Source organism: Phlebotomus papatasi, chromosome 2 (genome assembly GCF_024763615.1).
Source record: "Phlebotomus papatasi isolate M1 chromosome 2, Ppap_2.1, whole genome shotgun sequence".
Classification (NCBI taxonomy): domain Eukaryota; kingdom Metazoa; phylum Arthropoda; class Insecta; order Diptera; family Psychodidae; genus Phlebotomus; species Phlebotomus papatasi.
This window is the reverse complement of record NC_077223.1, coordinates 97,626,769-97,644,398: the sequence shown is the minus strand read 5'-3', so window position 1 is coordinate 97,644,398 and position 17,630 is coordinate 97,626,769. Positions and strand designations below refer to the sequence as shown.

At 35.6% G+C, this 17,630-nt stretch overlaps 3 protein-coding genes across 20 annotated transcripts in view; 2 read left to right on the top strand and 1 right to left on the bottom strand.

The window, feature by feature from the left end:
- Positions 1–9,628, bottom strand: part of LOC129802607 (activated Cdc42 kinase-like) — a 47,289-nt gene extending 37,661 nt beyond the window's left edge. Inside the window, exons 1-2 of one of the 2 annotated variants that reach the window (XM_055848572.1) lie at positions 9,285–9,628; positions 8,834–8,903 (exon numbers count right to left, since the gene is read on the bottom strand). In XM_055848572.1, coding sequence (XP_055704547.1) covers positions 8,834–8,903; positions 9,285–9,291 — 77 coding nt within the window. In that variant the 5' untranslated portion in view covers positions 9,292–9,628. Of the gene's footprint in view, positions 1–8,833; positions 8,907–9,284 lie in introns of both variants that reach the window. The other variant, XM_055848571.1, reaches the window with a different exon arrangement.
- Positions 9,629–9,831: 203 nt separating this feature from the next.
- Positions 9,832–10,738, top strand: LOC129802606 (acireductone dioxygenase). Its single transcript, XM_055848570.1, has 4 exons — positions 9,832–10,054; positions 10,124–10,329; positions 10,404–10,497; positions 10,556–10,738. Exons 1-4 carry the CDS (start codon positions 9,932–9,934, stop codon positions 10,676–10,678), a joined length of 546 nt encoding a protein of 181 aa, XP_055704545.1. The 5' UTR covers positions 9,832–9,931; the 3' UTR covers positions 10,679–10,738.
- Positions 10,739–10,946: 208 nt separating this feature from the next.
- LOC129802604 (transcription factor dcp-66) overlaps positions 10,947–17,630 on the top strand; it is a 59,318-nt gene continuing 52,634 nt past the window's right edge. For 16 of the 17 annotated variants that reach the window (XM_055848566.1, XM_055848564.1, XM_055848562.1 and 13 more), the window contains exon 1: positions 10,948–11,461. The gene's annotated coding sequence lies outside the window, so the exon portion shown is untranslated. Of the gene's footprint in view, positions 11,462–17,630 lie in introns of all 17 variants that reach the window. The other variant, XM_055848565.1, reaches the window with a different exon arrangement.

The window sequence follows — 17,630 nt, the reverse complement described above, 5'->3', positions numbered from 1 at the left end:
AATCACACGATATGTTTTTCGAGCAATCCCAAAAAATATGATTTTGGTGTGGAAGGGGAGGGGTGGGGGCAAAATAAAGGACATATTAATGGTCCGAGAGTCAACTTATGGGGGTTCCCCGAAGGTCCCAAGCCTGTATCTCTCACCTTTCTGCACCTATTTTAGATTGAAAATAGAACGCCAAAAAAAGACATTTTTAAGACATTCGTTCCTCAACACACCATCAAAACTGGACCCCAATTTTAGTACTGAACATTAACAATAGTTCTTTACAAGAGATAATTGTTCATACTCAAAACATTTACCAACTTTCCCTTAATCCCAATTTTTCCCAAACGTATGACTTATTTCGGAACAAAAATTTTTCTCAAACGTACGACTTATTTCGGAACGGAGGGAGTATTTTTTATTTTCTAAGCGCTCTCTAAAATTGTGTGTAAAATACGCACAGCGATAACAAAAAAACATACCTATAGAATCGTTTCCAAAATACGCACAGCGCAAGCATAAAACGCTGTCCAAAATCGTGTTTAAAACACGCACAACACGATCATAAAATGGTTAGGAATGCGCTTAAAATCATGTACACTTCTTTCATAAAACGATTAAAAATGCTCTTAAAATCACGCACAGCTGAATCGTAAAACGGATAAAAATTCGCTTAAAATCACGCACAGCTCAATCGTAAATCGGTTAACCCTCTAACAGTGTTTTCTTTAATATCCAAAAAAAAGTAGTTAAATAATTTTGTCTAGGGTGATTAATGGTCCACTGAACTCAAAAAAACCATCCATCCTTCATTATCTCTTTCCTTTTGGGCGCCAGGTGAGAAAAAGTAAAGACCGCCTCCAGGCGGTCATATCGGTTTAAGGCACAAAATGACTGAAATATTTTTTTATTGAAAAATAGTGAACAAATAATAAAATAAATGAATTTTAAACGTTTTTTTATGGATAAATGTTCTATGATTATCTAAAAAATGATAATTTTTAGGAAAAATACGTTTATAATTTTTATAATTAGACGTTAATGAAGCTCAAGGTGTTTCAACGAGACTGATTCTAAACTAATAGGTCGCAGGCCAGGTATGAAAACGTCACCTTCTTTTATAATTTGAAGGTTCTTTGAAATACATTGCTCATCTTCTGGTTTTATTTCATGTTTTGGGGCATTAAAGGACGAGTTAGGGAATTAATCATCACTGTTGAAGTCTGATTCTTTATCAATTTCACTTAATTCGCAGAAATCGATCATTTTACTCATTCTGGACAGACTTCGTGTAATCTAAATTGTTTTCCATGAATAATATATTGCAAAATAATAATATATTTTATTAGAACAAGCAAAACAATGAAAAAAAATCGGTAATTTTTGAAAATTTTACCCTTGAACCGATAAGACCGCCCCCAGGCGGTCTTCCTTTTTTTCTTCTAAAACTCTTACTTCCAGTTTTTTCACACTTATAAATTAAAATATACAAACTAGAAGAACATATCTTTCAGGAAATAAGATTCTTACTACCGTTAGATTACTTTAAAACAATCTTTTTTGCACGTGAAAACGAAAAATGTCGCGAGCAATAAATCAAAATCAAAATTCGCTTAAATTCACGCACAGCTCAATCGTAAATCGGTTAAGAATGCGCTTCAAATCACGCACAGCTGAATCGAAAAACGGATAAGAATGCGCTTAAAATCACGCACAGTTCAATTATGGAACGGTTTTAAGCGTAATCTTAACCGTTCGTTAGTGAGTTGTGCGTGATTTTTCAGTTTTAAACGGATAAAAAATCCGTGTTACAACTGAGATTTGCGTAATTTTTAGCAATGTTTATCCGTTTTACGATTGAGCTGTGCGTGATTTTAAGCGAATTTTTATCCGTTTTATGATTGAGCAGTGCGTGCTTTTAAGCAGAATATCAAACGTTTTATGCTCAAGATGTGCGTGTTGTCAAGCGGAATATCCAATCGTTTTGTACTTGAGGTGTGTGTGTTTTTAAGCGGAATAATAAACGTTTTATGCTTAAACTATGCGTGATTTTAAGCGCAATATTATCCGTTTTGTGCTTAAGCTGAGCGTGTTTTTACGCGGAGTATCTGCCCGCTCATGCTTGAGTAAGCATATTCACAACACAATCTTGCCCGTTTTATGCTTGACCTGTGCGTGCTTTCAGCACCATTTTATTTAACAAATAGAGATAAAACCTTAAAAATAGATACATTTCATAACTAAAAATAGCAACGGACCTTCTAAAAAGTGAAATTTTTTATGCATATTATATCGTACTCCATACATAATTTATACGGTTTGGAATAGAATTGAAAATAAACGTTATTATCGTAATAATTATAGTCGTTCACTTAAAAAGTGCAATTTCATTTTATTTACAAAACATAATCTTTGCAATGCATTTTGAAAAATATATATCAACAACAGTGATTAGGATTCAATTTAATATAGTAAATTTTTATATGTTTCACGAAAATTTAATAAATTTCATAAATTTAATGAAAAACATTAAAAAAAAACGTATCTGACAATGACAACAATCGTAAGAGTTGTTTTCGAGATATCCCTAAAAAACATGTTTTTTAGGTCACCCTCTAACGGGTTACAAAATAAATTTCATTATATAAATAAATATAAATTGCAATAAATTGCACTATCGCATTTGCCAAAATTAGGTAATATGCAAAGTTTCATAAAGAAATTTCTTCCAATGTTCCTAGTACTTTCTTTGTCACGGTAATTTTGTCCTCCGAAAGGATCTTTTTTCAAAAGGGTCTCCAAAAACAAGGTCCCAACTCCGAACCGCTAAATCTTTAAAATTTTTAAAAGAAAATTTCATGGGATATAGTACAACAGTTGTATTTTTATATGCTTAGATAAGATTTTGCCAGGGGTCAGTTCTCCATTTCGGATATTCCGATGCATCCAGGCCACCAATTGGGCCCCTTATGCTTCCCCACTCCTATTCTATCTTATCCCCCGATACGGGTAGCCGCTCTATATCGCAGCTCTGTTTGGACAATCAGTGCCGTTACTATGTCATAGCATCCCTTCTCGGTGTGTGTTTTGGGATCAGTGACAGCGAATACTTGTATCGACTGAAGTACCACTTTCATGTCGAAACTCGTTTTCGTACCAGCCTCTATTGTTTTTAGGCGGTTCACTTTTTTGCCAATATGCACCATTGACATTACTATTCATTCATTCACTGGACGAATTCGAAGCCGATATGGCATGAGAGATCTTTTTTCTGCTGCCGCTCAGCTCCGAACCCACGACCTCGCAGTCACAGAGCCACTGCTCTATCAACGACTCCTTCATATTATCATAGACGAAAGGTAGAAAATTTTACTCATACATACAAGTCGCCGATAGGTATGTCGAAGCCCAACGGCTTTTGCCGATTGCCCGCTCGACGCGTCGATGATATAAGAGAGACGAGAGAAATGATGAGAAAGGAGAAGAACGATGTTTTTTCGTTCTGTTTAAAAAGATTTATGTTTCAGTTGGGGTAAGTGGGACATCCTGGAATGTGGGGCAGCTTTGAAATTGTGATTTTTTTCCTATGTTGGAATGGAACTGAGCCTTCATGCTGCAATGACCGCCTAGAACCGTACTTCTTCTATATGAAATATTGTATTTTTTGAGTTGGAGGATATATTAGAAAAATATTACTAATGTAATTTCTCTATTCTTTTTTCCCGTTCAATCATATTTCCATATTTCAGATGAATATCAATCTTTGCATAATCTTTTGGAATCACTGATCTACTAGAGATCAAATTAATTCATAAATCATAAAAGTATTTGAAAAGCAGAAAATCGGTACTTAACCGATTCATTACCGAAATGTTCACCAGGACCAGCTCTAAAACATATCCAAAAATCATTGAAAAAGCTTGGGCCAATTTTGAGAAAAATTGGAAATACCTCAATTTTGACCTATTTTTGGGGGATAGGGAACGTATGAAATGGGAGGGGGGAAAACTAAAGAGGTTGGGTACAAGATAATGTCATTTGAGGAAGGGTCACCGAAGACCGGAAGTCGATATTTCTTGCCGTTTAAGCTCCAGAACAGTGAGAAGTTGAAAAAAAGTCGATTATATAACTGCTCTCCCTTTGAGTTCGAGCAGTAAAAAAGAGAGGGGATAGTAACATGATCTAGTGCCGCACCAATAAAAACGCTTTATAAAGTGACTACCGAATACATTCAAACCTCTACCTATCGTCTATGGTAATATGAAGGAGTCGTTGGCTCTATCCACTGACCCACTCGATGCTTAAGAGGCTTAAGAGTTTAATTCATACTTTCAAAAAAAATTATACTTTTGAAAAAAAAAAGTAATAAGAATATGTTGTTTTTGCCATTCTGACCCATACAATCCCTTAATTATTATAAAAGAAGTATCAAAGCGTCACGCTCTGTCTGTGGAGTTCGATCGGTAAAATGAATAACTGGACGAATTCCAAGACGGTTAGTATTGTTATTTTTCTGAAACTACGTATAGGTTTCACTTCAGCTCATAGAATTATTTCTTTTGTCAAATAATTGTTACACAATTAAAAAAACCCAAAGCGATAATTTACAGAGCTTTCACGAACTATATTTCTTGAGAAAAATACGGAATATTTGAGGACAGCAGATTTTGTTTAAATTTCTGCACGGAATTCGAAGAAAAAACAACCGGCGCGCTTGGCGCGCCGCCGCCAAAAGCTTTGGCTGGCGCGCCGGCGCGCCAGCCGCCGCTGACTGGAAAACGAAATTTAGCCGCCGCCGCCGAAAGGCGTCTCGCGCCGGGCTCTGATATCAACCCATTGTCAAAGTTAATAGACCCTTGTTAATTTACCTATTCAAGTATTAGGTGAGATTCTTAACAATCTCACCTACTATAATCCTAACAAAATTTCATGTCGTCCGATCGCGCTCAAACTTGGCCAAAATGTGTTTCGCCACTTCCTGATCACGAATATATGGGGGGCTAAGTTACGTTCCCGGCCGGCCGGCCGGCCGTCCGGCCGGCCGTCCGGCCGCTCTTTGGAGCTTAATAGCTCCTAAACTAAAAAAGATATCGACTTGCGGTTTTCGGCAAAGGTTAAATATCGTATGAAAATTGCAACTTGGTGCATTGACCCCCCACCCCCCACCCCTCCTTCCGCCATTTTGAAGACCCCCCTTTTTTTGTTTTCTCAATAGCTCCGCCCCTATGGCATCGAGCGGGCTCAAATTTTAGTATGTTATAGCTGGGCCTTAGAGCTTTCCATCAGTACCAAACTTAAGGTCCCCCGACCCCCCTGACCCGAGCTATAAGGGTCCAAAAAAATTTTCTTAAAATGGCCATAACTCCGGTTCTAATTGTCAGAATTTAAAAAGTGAGGGCTTTTTGGAAAGCTCTCGTGAAATGCCACTTCTCCTTCTAACATCGCAAGTTCATAAAACCACCGCTAGGGGCGCTTTTTTTAAAAAGAAAATTTTTAAATCTTAAAAGTTAAATAACTCAAAAATTCCTTATGCAATCGGGCTGAAATTTTAGTATGTTGTAGCCGTTGATTATACCTATCAAACAAAAAAAACCTTAAGTCGATCCATAACCCCTGACCCGAGCTATAAGAGGTCAAAGTTCGAACATTGACCGGCCTCTATCTCCGGTTCTAATTAACATAGCGACCTAAATTTTACCTTTTTGCTTTCGTCTCGATGAGCACTTTCAGATGGAAGTTCAAAAAGTCACCACAGGTGGCGCTGTGATAGCGTCAAAATTCATCGAAATTCAAAGTCACTTTTCTCAAAAACGGCATTGTGCAAGTTAATGAAATTTTAGTATGTTGTAGTCCAGTCTAGGACGTTTCCAAAATGGTGCGTATGTGCGCTGTGGTTTCAATAGAACCGGAGATATGAGGGGTCAAAGTTCACGAAATTCAAAAAATCATATCTCCGGTTCTATGTGACCGATTTTGATGAATGAGGGCTTAAACGAAAGATCTCACCAAATGCTACAACTTTCTAGAATATTTGAACTTCGTGGGACCAACACCAGGGGCGCCACAGTCGAAAAACCAATTTCAATATCACATAACCTCAATTATCTCGACTGTCGCTGAACCGATTTTGATGATTACTTCGACATAATTGTAGAGCACATTTGTCTCTACATTTCGTCCATACATCATTTTCCACTCAGACTACGCTATCACTCCGATTTTGCCGTTTAAGTGTGAAAAAATTGATTTTTCCCATAATAACGCTGTGAAATCACTCAGATGCCAATTTGACTGCCTCTACTCCACCAAGACACTTAAAATAGGGTTTTAAATGGAAAGTCCCGCAAAATACAACAATTCTTTGATATAGTTGAAGTTCAACAAATGACTACTTGGGGAACTCTGGATGAAAAAACGAGTTAAGAAACAAAAAACCTCGCTTATCTTGGCTTCTGAGTAATCGATGAGATCATGTTCTATGGGAAAATTATAGAGAACATTCTGGTCTACATTTCACCCATATATCACTTTTCTGTCAGTTCATCCAAATCCTTGATATTTTGGTTTAAATACAAAATTTGTATAATTTCACGAATTTGATTCAAGATAACTGAATGGCGTCTCCCAACTTCAGCTCTAAATCGAATTTGCATGCACTCCGAGTTAGCTCACGTTAAGAATCTCACCTACATAAGCCGGTTAGGATTATCTGTCCCTTTAACTATATATTTTGTTTTTGCGGCATATTAATATTTATTATATTATATTAATATTGTTAATACGTAGGGGAAGGTGTGACACTCTGAGCTGTGAGGCTACATTGTTATACGACAAAAAATTATGGATCTAAATAAAATAACAATTGTAAGAACCTGGGGTGGAACGATAACTTTTCTACACTATCGAATCGACAGTATCGATAAACCTATATCGTCAGTTAAATCAGCATTTGTCGTAACTTCCTTTTGACAACTTTTCAGGAGACGAAATTTTCAGTTCAATAATATTTTTCTTAAAAATGAGCCCCGAATGCGATACTTTTGAGTCAAAATAATAAAAATGGCACTAATAAACTGTAAGTTAACTCGAGAAAATCTTTATAAAATTATTTAAAAGCTGAGATATTAAGATATATGTTCGATGAAACACAATAAGATTTTATCGTAACTTCCATCGTTTATAAAGCCGTAACTTCCAATGTATGGAGATTCTGGAAGTTACGACAATTTACTAAAATGCATTATATCATTTTGAATTATTCTAGTGATAATAAGTGCCTTTATTTGACTATATTAATCAATAATACTGTTATCCCTGTCCCTAAAAGCTTTTATTTCATAAGTTTTATTGAATAAATTTTCTGCGCCACGTCGCTTGTTTTGTTTAGAATTAATGACAGATGGGTAGGGATTTTTTCTCACTTTTTTTCTCGCAAATATTGAATTAAAATGATTTAATGTTGCATTTTTCGCACTGTCTTTCGATATTTGGAAGAGTTTGTAAACGATTTATTGACAAATATTGCAATTTTGCTGCAAATTACAAGCCACGCAAATGAGCAAAAGAAGTTACGGCAAATGCTGATTATTGAAAATTTTGTATGGAAATTTGTCGTAACTTCCCCAAAAATGGAAGTTACGACAAATTCTGATAAATTTTTCTTAATTAAGGGCCCTTACGATAATTTTTGTTTAAAATAATTTTTATTGGGCTTATAAAAGTTTCTTTTTCTCAAGTGCGTTTAATAAACAAAATTACGCTGATTCCAAATATGTATATATCTCAAAATCGCAAAAATGAAGTTACGATAAATGCTGATTTAACTGACGATATCTGTTACTGTGTTATCACACTTGCACGTTAAAATTTTAATATGATTCACATTAATTGTCGCTGGTGAGAGTCCAAATGTGTAATTTGTGTGTTTGAATCATTTTATATTCAAAATTTGATCTATTTGTTGATAAAAAGGCAGACTTGGCCCGCAAAATTTGATATAAATTGATTTATAGCATTAATGCGATTTTCTCTTTAATTTTTTAATGTGAAAAATATTTATGCTTTAGGTAAATTTAAACTTATTTTTGCAGGCCAAGTCCACTTCTTTATCAATAAATAGAAAAACTCCAAATATTAAGTGACTCAAAGACACAAATAACATATGTATTTGGACGCTCACAAGCGACAATTAATGTGAAACACATTAAAATTTTAATGTGCAAGAGTGATAACGCCGTTAGATTAATCGAATGTCGACTTTTACGCATTGTTAAGCCATTCATATAGTGACATTTTTAAAAGAATGTGACAGCTAATCTATATCACTTACAGGAAGTGCAGATATAGTTTAAAGTTTTCAGAATGGACAGTCGATACTATCGAAAATAAGTTATCATGTCACCCCTGCTTTATTTAGAAATAGGCGAAAAAATCATATATCAATGTAGCCCCACAGCTCAAAGTAACCCCACATCCCCCTAAATGGGTATTTTTCTTTTGAAGAGTGGATTGCAAATTGCTTATTACTTATATTACCAATAAAATTCTTATTGATATCAATTATTGTTTTTCAAGATTACTGATAAAGTCGATAAAAGAACTTTCCAAGAATCGGAGCTCAATCATTTCGAAAGAGATTAAGAGATTTTGTAATGGTTTATCAGCAAACCAAAAATTTGTAGAACATGCTCATAAATTGACTCAGAAAATAATCATCGAATTCCACGAAATCTTCTCGTGCTGAAAATTGTGTTCGCTAGTGTTTAACTTCCGATTTGGAAGAAGGCACTTAAGAAGAAGAGCTTCAATGAACCAGAAAAAAAATAGAAGAGAAAAATTAACTTACTTGATGGAATTGTAGTATTGCTGCAGCTCCGACTCGGCCAGGAACTCGCAGAGATCGATGGCTTTGGGTTCTGCTGGATTAGGGAGAGAAAACAAGAGCCCCACATGAGAGAAGAGTGCGTGGAATTCCACGGGCAGTGCTTGGTGTGTTTATTTTTAGAAGCTGGACCCGCATTCCGGGCGTTCTTCACGGAATCACCCGTCGCTCTCATGTTTCCCTCTCCCTCTGTCCCCCGCCAGTCTCGTGGCGAAAACAGGAAGAGAAAATACACGAGATGAGAACAATTGATTGCCACTGGGCGTTTTTTTTTTTCCTCAATTTTCTCCGAGCTCACTGATCTCTCGAGTCTGGGAGAAGTTGGAGAAAAAAACAGAAAAAAAAACCCGAGCGTCTGGGAATGCGAGTCCAGAAGGTAGGGCACTGCTGGGGCTCAGGGGAGAAGACTTTTTACCCATCATCCTTGCGGAAGAGTGTCTGCGGGACTGGGCAAGGTGGAGAGATGGGGGACTTTTCCGCGTCGGAAGACACAGACGACGTCTTTTCCGCTCAAGTGTTTTGCACAGAGTCGCTCGAGGGGCGTCGCACCAAACTTTTTCACACGATTTATCACATTTGGCACCACATCCACTGGCCCAATTTCATCTCACACCCACTCTATGGCCACCTGGCTACACACTGAGCACCTTTTGCACCACTTCACTGGACATTGAGTGGAAAATAAAAGGGAAAAATAAATCAATTGCCTCGCACAGAAAACACAAACATTTGACAAGCGACTGCGAGGTCGTCTGGCGGATGATAGCTATACTAAATGGGGGAGTTTTTGTCGTTTTATGGGAAAATTTCCCGCTCAGGGAAAAAAGGAAAAATTAAATTACTCCAGAATCAAAGATTACTTAATTAATGTACCTTTTTTATTTGATTAAATCATGAGGGCTCTTATTAAAACACATCCAAATCCATTTGAGCCCACAAAATTTTCATGTAGGGAAATTTTTATAGCACAACTTCCGCCTATATCCGTGACAGCCGAAGTCATTTTTGCGCCACCAGAATTCCCTGATTCTTCCAGAAAAGTGCCTCAAAAACTGTAAAAATATGGTCCGGGCATGGTTTATGGACACTGAGACGACTGACCAGCGTCTGGAGCACCAACGAAATCCACCAGAATTTGTCACCTTGGAGGATTTGTATGCAAAAACCGGAGTGGAATATTTCAAGGTGATCCAGTCACTTTCTTATCTCTGCATTTTTTGCTTATCAGTTTGTTGCTTGTTTTTGCTGTATTAGATCGATGTAGACAATCACCAGACAGATGATACCCTCCAGAAGGTCCGAAAAGACCGTGGATATAGCTATGAAGACCAAATAACTTGTTCCAAGGAATGTCTTCCGGATTATGAGTCGAAGCTTAAAAATTTCTTCACTGAACATCTTCATACGGATGAAGAGATAAGGCTGGTGATGGATGGATCTGGATATTTTGATGTCAGGGAGTGAGTTTCTGCTTCTGTAGAATTTACTTTTTGTTGAAAAAACTAAATATAGTTCGAGTTTCTCTTATTTCCAGTGGCGAGGAGAACTGGATCCGTATCGAAGTTGTAAAAGGGGATATGATAATCATTCCAAGTGGGATCTATCACAGATTTACTCTGGATTCAAAGGTAGAGTCTTAGGAGTTTCTTTTTCAATGCAAATGATTAATTTTGAGTTTTTTTTCAGAATTTCATCACAGCGAAGAGATATTTTGTTGGAGAGCCTGTTTGGCTGCCTTACAATCGTCCAGCTGATGACATGGAGTGCAGGAAGCAATACGTGAAGAAGTTATCCGAGGGCTTCAAATAAAAGCTGATTTTTTGATACTCATCAGTTGTTGGTTGGTAATAAATCTTCCATTTTGTCTAAGTTTTTCTTTTCGAGACTTTCTGGACTTTTAAAAAGAGCCGGAAGTGAGATTCAGGGAATCCAGGAGAGTTCTGGGAAAACTCCCGCGGTTTAAGCAATCAGCGCTTCCGTGGTGAACACAGAAAGCAAAAAATGAAGGAAATTTCCTAAAAAAAAATGGTCAGAAGGGGAAATTTGTAAATATCCCGCTGACAGCATGCGACAGCAGTGACAGCATTTCCACATTCGTGTTTGACAGCCTCACGTCGAGACGCGCGGTGTTTGGGAAAAATAATCGCAAAAATTACCACCCAGAGCGTCTGAGAGTCAGTGCAAAAGGACATTAATCGTGTTGTGCGTGTGCTGGGGCGTCGATTGGGGGTATTTTCGGGGTGTTCACCTGTGGCGAGAACTGTGAAAAATGTGTGATAAAGTGGCGAACTTGGACGGCTGATAATCGATCTCAATTTCATCGCGGTTGACAAAAAAAACACATCGGCATTTGGTTTTTGGTGTGGTGGCGAAAAGCAAGCCACGACCTAAGGTGCTTCTGTTTTTTTTTTCTTCCTCTTATCCTGCCCTGTCCTGCCAATTGGCCAGACAGCCGGCTAGTGTTGACTATACCTGCTCGTGCAGGGAAGTCTGTGTAGCGCCCCCACATAGAGGCCCAAGGGAAAGGAAGATTCTCAAGAGGAAAAATCTTCGGGAGAAGTGGAGAATTTATTGACCCCGCCGCAAACGCAGGTAATTGAAACAACACAGAGCAACTTCTCAGTCCAGCGATTTGTAATTATTTGGTGTCTCTTTGGCTGTATTTGAGACAATCGCACGCACACACACAGCCCCCTTCTGGTTGGGGGCCTCCGCGCGAATGGGAAAAAATTTCCTCAAGCAAATTGTGCTGTCCCAGAAGCCACGAATCCATTGCTCTTCATCTCTCTGTCTCTTGTCTTTTTTTTTTGGGTTGGATGGGCAAGAGACATGGAGGTGCAATTGTGTGCAGTTTTATTATATATATTTTCTTTTATTTTGGGGAAAGAAAATCTTGGGTGTTCGGTTGGGCAGCTTCACTCTCTCCTTCATGGATAATAATAGATCGGCGACATAAGGCAATATAATTAGATTTGTGGGCCTCTTTCCTTATCATCTGCTCGAGAAACTGGTGAGAAAAACCACTGAGACACGACACACTTCGGGAAGCATTCGCAAATCACCACCAAAAATTCCACAAGCAAATGACATACAATCGCTGGGAAAATCAATTGGTAGGTGGAGGACGCTCGGGAGGCTTTGGATTCTCATGCGATCCTCTCCGGGAGGGCTTCTGGGTGATTTTCTTTCAATTAGTCTCTCAGAGTTTCCTAGGGATATAACAGAGCACTTGGAAAATCAATCTAGAATTTACTGGATTGCTCATATCAGAACATTTCCTTTATTCACAAAACTGATATTCTTATCGATCTTGCACTATGTTTTTTTTCTCGTGAAAAAAATCTCTAGAATTTTTAGAAGTAAAGATTATAGAGGGAGTCAAATATTTATAGGGTAAATGTACCAAATTTCGGCATAGTTGCATGCAAGTGCCAATGTCTTATGTTTGAAATGTACAGTAGAGTCTCGCTATAGGCCATCGCTCTATACTCCACAATTTATCGACCGTTGATTGCATATCACTGAGGTTATGTTTTTTAGTACGCGACATGCAATGTTGTCATAATTATTTTACAGTGCTGTCTCGCTATATGCACAGTTCGGGTACTTTTTTTGACAGTTCTCTCTCTGAATATGCACAACTTTTTTTGAAATTCCCAACGGTTTTTCTCCTTCTTTTAATAAATTATTATTTTTTTATTGTTCTAGAATTTCCCGTGTTATTTTAACTATAATATGAGACAGAAAAAATAAAATTAAGATAATTAAAAACGAGAAAAATTAGTTACCAAGAAAATAATTTTCTTTATTACTTTGTCAAAATGTAAACAAATTGATTTTGAATGCAACCGACACAAAAGCTGTGCATATAGAGAGTGTGCATATAGAGAGACAGAACTGTAATATTTTTGGCAAACTTTATTGAGTAGTTGTGATAATTGTGATCCATAATGAAGAGAGCAAGGACAAGTACCACAATTGCAAAGAAAGTGGAAGCCGTGGAGCAATTTCAATACTAAAAGTCATTGATAATTTTAAAAAATGACATGGACTGTGACCCAAGTGTCAAATCTGGAACCAAATATGGGCTATAGCGAGACTCTACTGTAATATTTTTAATACAAATTTGAATTTATTTGTTACTTTTTTTATAAGGAGTGTTTCTTGGAACCTTGTAGGCAGTCTATCGTCTTTATTTTCTCTAAATTCACTCTTAATACATTCTAAAATACATAAAAATCTAGACATTACATTTGTGGCCTATTTCGGCCACCTTCATTTTCACAGTTCCTTGCCCTTTTGGAATCCTTCTAATGTCTTTTTTAGATCATCTTGTTTAACGAAGCGACATTTTTTGTTATTTTTCTCATTGTATTATTTCTAGAGTTTGCAAAAACTAAAAATTCAATGAAATTCGAGTAACAAAAATGTGACCGAAATTACAAGCTGGCCGGAATTTGGCACACTTACCCTAAATAAAATATTTTCGTCCTTCCGTGTTCTCTGATTGGCTAGAACTTGATTGCATTTAAACCTCTAGCCAATCAGAAAACTCATTAGGACTTAAATAATTTATTTTCATTTTTAACTATTTTGGTTAGTGTGTACGGCCAGTAAATATTTTCATTTAATAACAAAAATGGGTGGCAAAGCGTCTCAGGTTTTGCGAAATGCTCGAACTTGTGACTTAGATGCTATACCGCAAAAGTACTTTCGCATCCTTACCGTTTATCGGTTAGAACCGATTCATAAATATCTCAAAAGATCCCCCAAAATAGTTTTAAAAGTAATAGAATTGAATTTCAGATAAAAATTTTTAAGCGGTTATGAACCGGTTCATTACCGATTCAAAACCGATTGGAACCGGTTTAGTTTTGTTGGAAATTCCAAGACCTTTCCAACTACCCCAAACAAGATCCCATTTGCTTGATAAATGCGTGCTCTAGTGTCTTTTTAACCTTTGACCTTGAAAAACCGTTATTAAGAATGATTCAATGGTATTTTCGTATATAGACGAAATGTTCGCCTGGATAATCTCTAAAAAATATCCAAAAATGAAAAAAATCGTTTTAAAAGAGTTTACGTTTAGAACCATACAACTGGTTAAAAAATATTTGAAAATGATAGAAACCTCAGAACTTTGCAACAAGTAGAGGAACTAGTATGGCATGATTTAGCCTTAACACTATAAGTACTTAATTAAGGCTTTTGATAAGTCCTTAATTAATGTCTTTCTACTAAGCACTTTTCAAGTAGTTACCCTAATTCCTGTAAATCAAATATTTTTAATTTCTTATTATTTATTTTAATTTGTTAAAATAAATAATAATTTCACACACCATACATTGATCTCCTTATCAATCAATACAATGTTCTAAACACAGTCGGACCAGGCTTAAGCACACTCTGTTTCATACCTTTAACTGTCGAGCTGCTACTAAAATCCTTTGGTCTGGAGTAAGAAAAATCATTAAAATCATTAAAATAATAAGTTGAAAAAGAATAGTGAATATTTGATAAAATTTAACTCCTGCCTTTAAACACGAGTTTATGAGGTTGAAGGGAAAAATATCGGGGTTTGATACTCTTTGAGACACTTTATACTCCCGGATTAAACTTTGGTGGGACTCACCAGAAGTTTTATCAGAATCTAGGAAGCTCTTAAGAAGCATATTCCCCGGATCACGATCTAAAAAGAAAGTCTTGACAGAATACGAGGCACCTTTTAGCAATTTTCGTTCCCGGACAGCAAACTGAGGGCATGACAAAAAAACTCTACAGACATTTACACACTTGGGACTAAATGGAAGGTAGGGGGAAGTGGGGCACCTTTGAAATTGGGATTTTCTCTCATTTTTAAATGGTACTGAGCCATATCATAATGTAATTAACGATAAAGCTCAATTTTATTTAAAAATATGTGAAAAATTCCAATTTCAAAGGTGCCCCACATTCAAAGTTGCCCCTCTTCCACCTACTCAGTTAAATTTACTAAAGCAAATAGACTCCGTAAGATTCACTAATTTTTACTTTTATTAGTTTTATCACTGAATGACTAAAAGTATTTCTAATCACAACACACATTTAACAAACAGTAGAGCCTCGCTATAGTCCATATTTGGTTCCAGATGTGACACTTGAGTCGCACTATAGACCATGTCATTTTTTAAAATTATCAACGACTTTTAATATTGAAATTGCTCGACTACTTCCACTTTCTTTGCGTTTGTGGTACTTGTCTTCGCTCTCTTCAATATGGATCACAATTATAACAACTACTTAATAAAGTTTGCCAAAAATATTAAAATAATTATGATAACATTTCATGTCGCGTACTAAAAAACATAACCTAACTTAAAATCAGTGTTTCGAAATCAACGGTCGATAAGTTGTAGACTTATAGAGCGATGGCCTATAGCGGGGTTCTACTGTTTAAAATGTTATGTTTTTAGACATGTCATGTTGATCCATCTCTTTCTATCCAATGACTAACATATGGCTATCGTATTCTCTATCTAAGTTTCTACTGCTGTATGTTTCCACTTTTTACTACCACATGTCACTACTACCACCCAAAAAATCCTTAATTAAGGCCTTAATAAGTACTTATTTTATGCACTTCAACAAAACCCTTATATAAGATCATGGACAATGCCTTTAATTATAGCATTGCGGTGGAAATAGCTTACCTTGTGTGAGCCAGGTATTAAATTCTAGCCTCAGGAAAAAAAACCAAAAATAATATTTTGCATTCTTGAATAACAGAAAAAAATGTCTAATAACACTGCTCTTGGATAATTTATGTTGTTTTTTGTGGTTAGGAATTTATAACCTTAAATTTTAGAATAACGTCAAAATAGAATATTATCAAATAAAAGGATCATGTTTATTAGAAGGATATTAGTTTATCTTTTAAGACGATAAGAAATCTATTGAATTAATTTTTAATTTAAGCATTACGAACAAGCTCTTCTAATATTTAGTTCTAGAATAAAGATAAGATTAGAAATTTATTTGTATTATACTGAATAAAGCTACAGTAGACTCTCGCAAATTCGGGCATTTGGGACCGAAATGTCACCCACATTAGAGAGAAATTCGGACGTCAAACAGTTTAAAATGCAAAGATATTTTGTTCATCTGCATACTCTTTTTAAGTTTATATACTCATATTCATTGTAAATCTCATTAAAACCCATTAATAATGGAAAATCACATCACAATTACGACCAACCTTGACAAATTTGAGCATATTTGCTTTATTCGAATGATTCGAATACTCAAAAAAATGTCAGCAAACTGTTTTTAAATTTAACTGCCACCCGAATTAAAAAGTAATGGCCTCTACACATTGGGAGCAATTTTTGTCAAAAATTGCTTTTTTGAAGGAAATTCCCTGCAGCGTTGTATGGGGAAACGTCAAATTTCTGTCAAAAACACAATTTTTGACGAAAATTGCTCCTAATGTGTAGACACCTTAACCCGATCTTAAAAGAGCCGAATTAGCGAGTCTACTGTAAATCAATTGAAAAATAAAAATGAGGAAAAGAAAGATACTTAAAGTATTCTTTATTGTTAACGAGCTTAAAGACTCAAAAGGGCATATACTTTCGGAATATCAAATGAATCTTTTCGGCGAAATGTTTTTGTAAATTCATTTAAATAAAAGATGAGCATTAAACTCTTCGAAGTAATTAGGAGAATTTTAAACTGAATATTTATTTTTCAGAATTGCCTGCCATTTGGCAATTTTTTTCTTGTTAAAAAATCTGTAGGCGTTTTAGATTGAATACAGATATTTGAGTAGATTGTAGAGAAAACAATAAATGAAATAATAGAGAGATGAAAGACAAATCCTTCCTCTCCTGGAATAATATAACGACTCATGAAAAACTGCAGAAGATAGAATAAGTGCGACATTCAAATTTTTTTTAACCAAATTTCCTATTTTAACAAATTTTTGATTTGATTTAGTAAATTTACTGATCTAAAAATATCAAATATTATCTATAAAAACAACTTTCGTTTGTAAAACTGGTCTAAAGTGTAATTGATGTAATATCCATTTGTAATAAACCTTTAACTCGTCATTTAATTTATAAAATCACAAAAGAAACTCTGGAATGCTTTAATTTACAAATAGCTTCAGTATTTTCATTCGTTATTATTTATATTGTACAACTAATTTACCGGTTTACAACTGGTCTGAATCAATTTTGAACTCGCCATAAAACATCGTCAAATTATATTACGAAAATTATACTAATGATTGGACTTCTGAATTTATTGATGATGTATTTATTAATTTATTTAACTTTAGAAATTTAAGAGCTTTCAAATATAATCTAACCTTAGTGAAACCAGTAGATGATACTAAATACACTTTCCAGTATGATATATAAAAAAAACAATATCTTTTTATGGAAGGATGTCGTTGATGAAGAAAATAAGGATGTTTTTGAACCTGTGAATTTACTCGTAATAACCGGAATAACCGTATACCCAAAGCCGATACCTTAAACCGTTTTATATAGATCACTTTAAGTCAAGCAAGAAAATATAATTGTTTTGGGCAGAGGGGTTAAGTTGGGGAATACAATAAACTTTTTTTTCAATTTTGTCAAAAATATTGAGAATCGCCATAGATACATAAATGATGGAAATTTAGTGTTTTACGATTTTCCTTTCATTATGAAAATAGGGGCAGGTGGGGCTATATTCAGTTGGGGCTACATTGAAAACGCTATTTTTCGCGTATAAA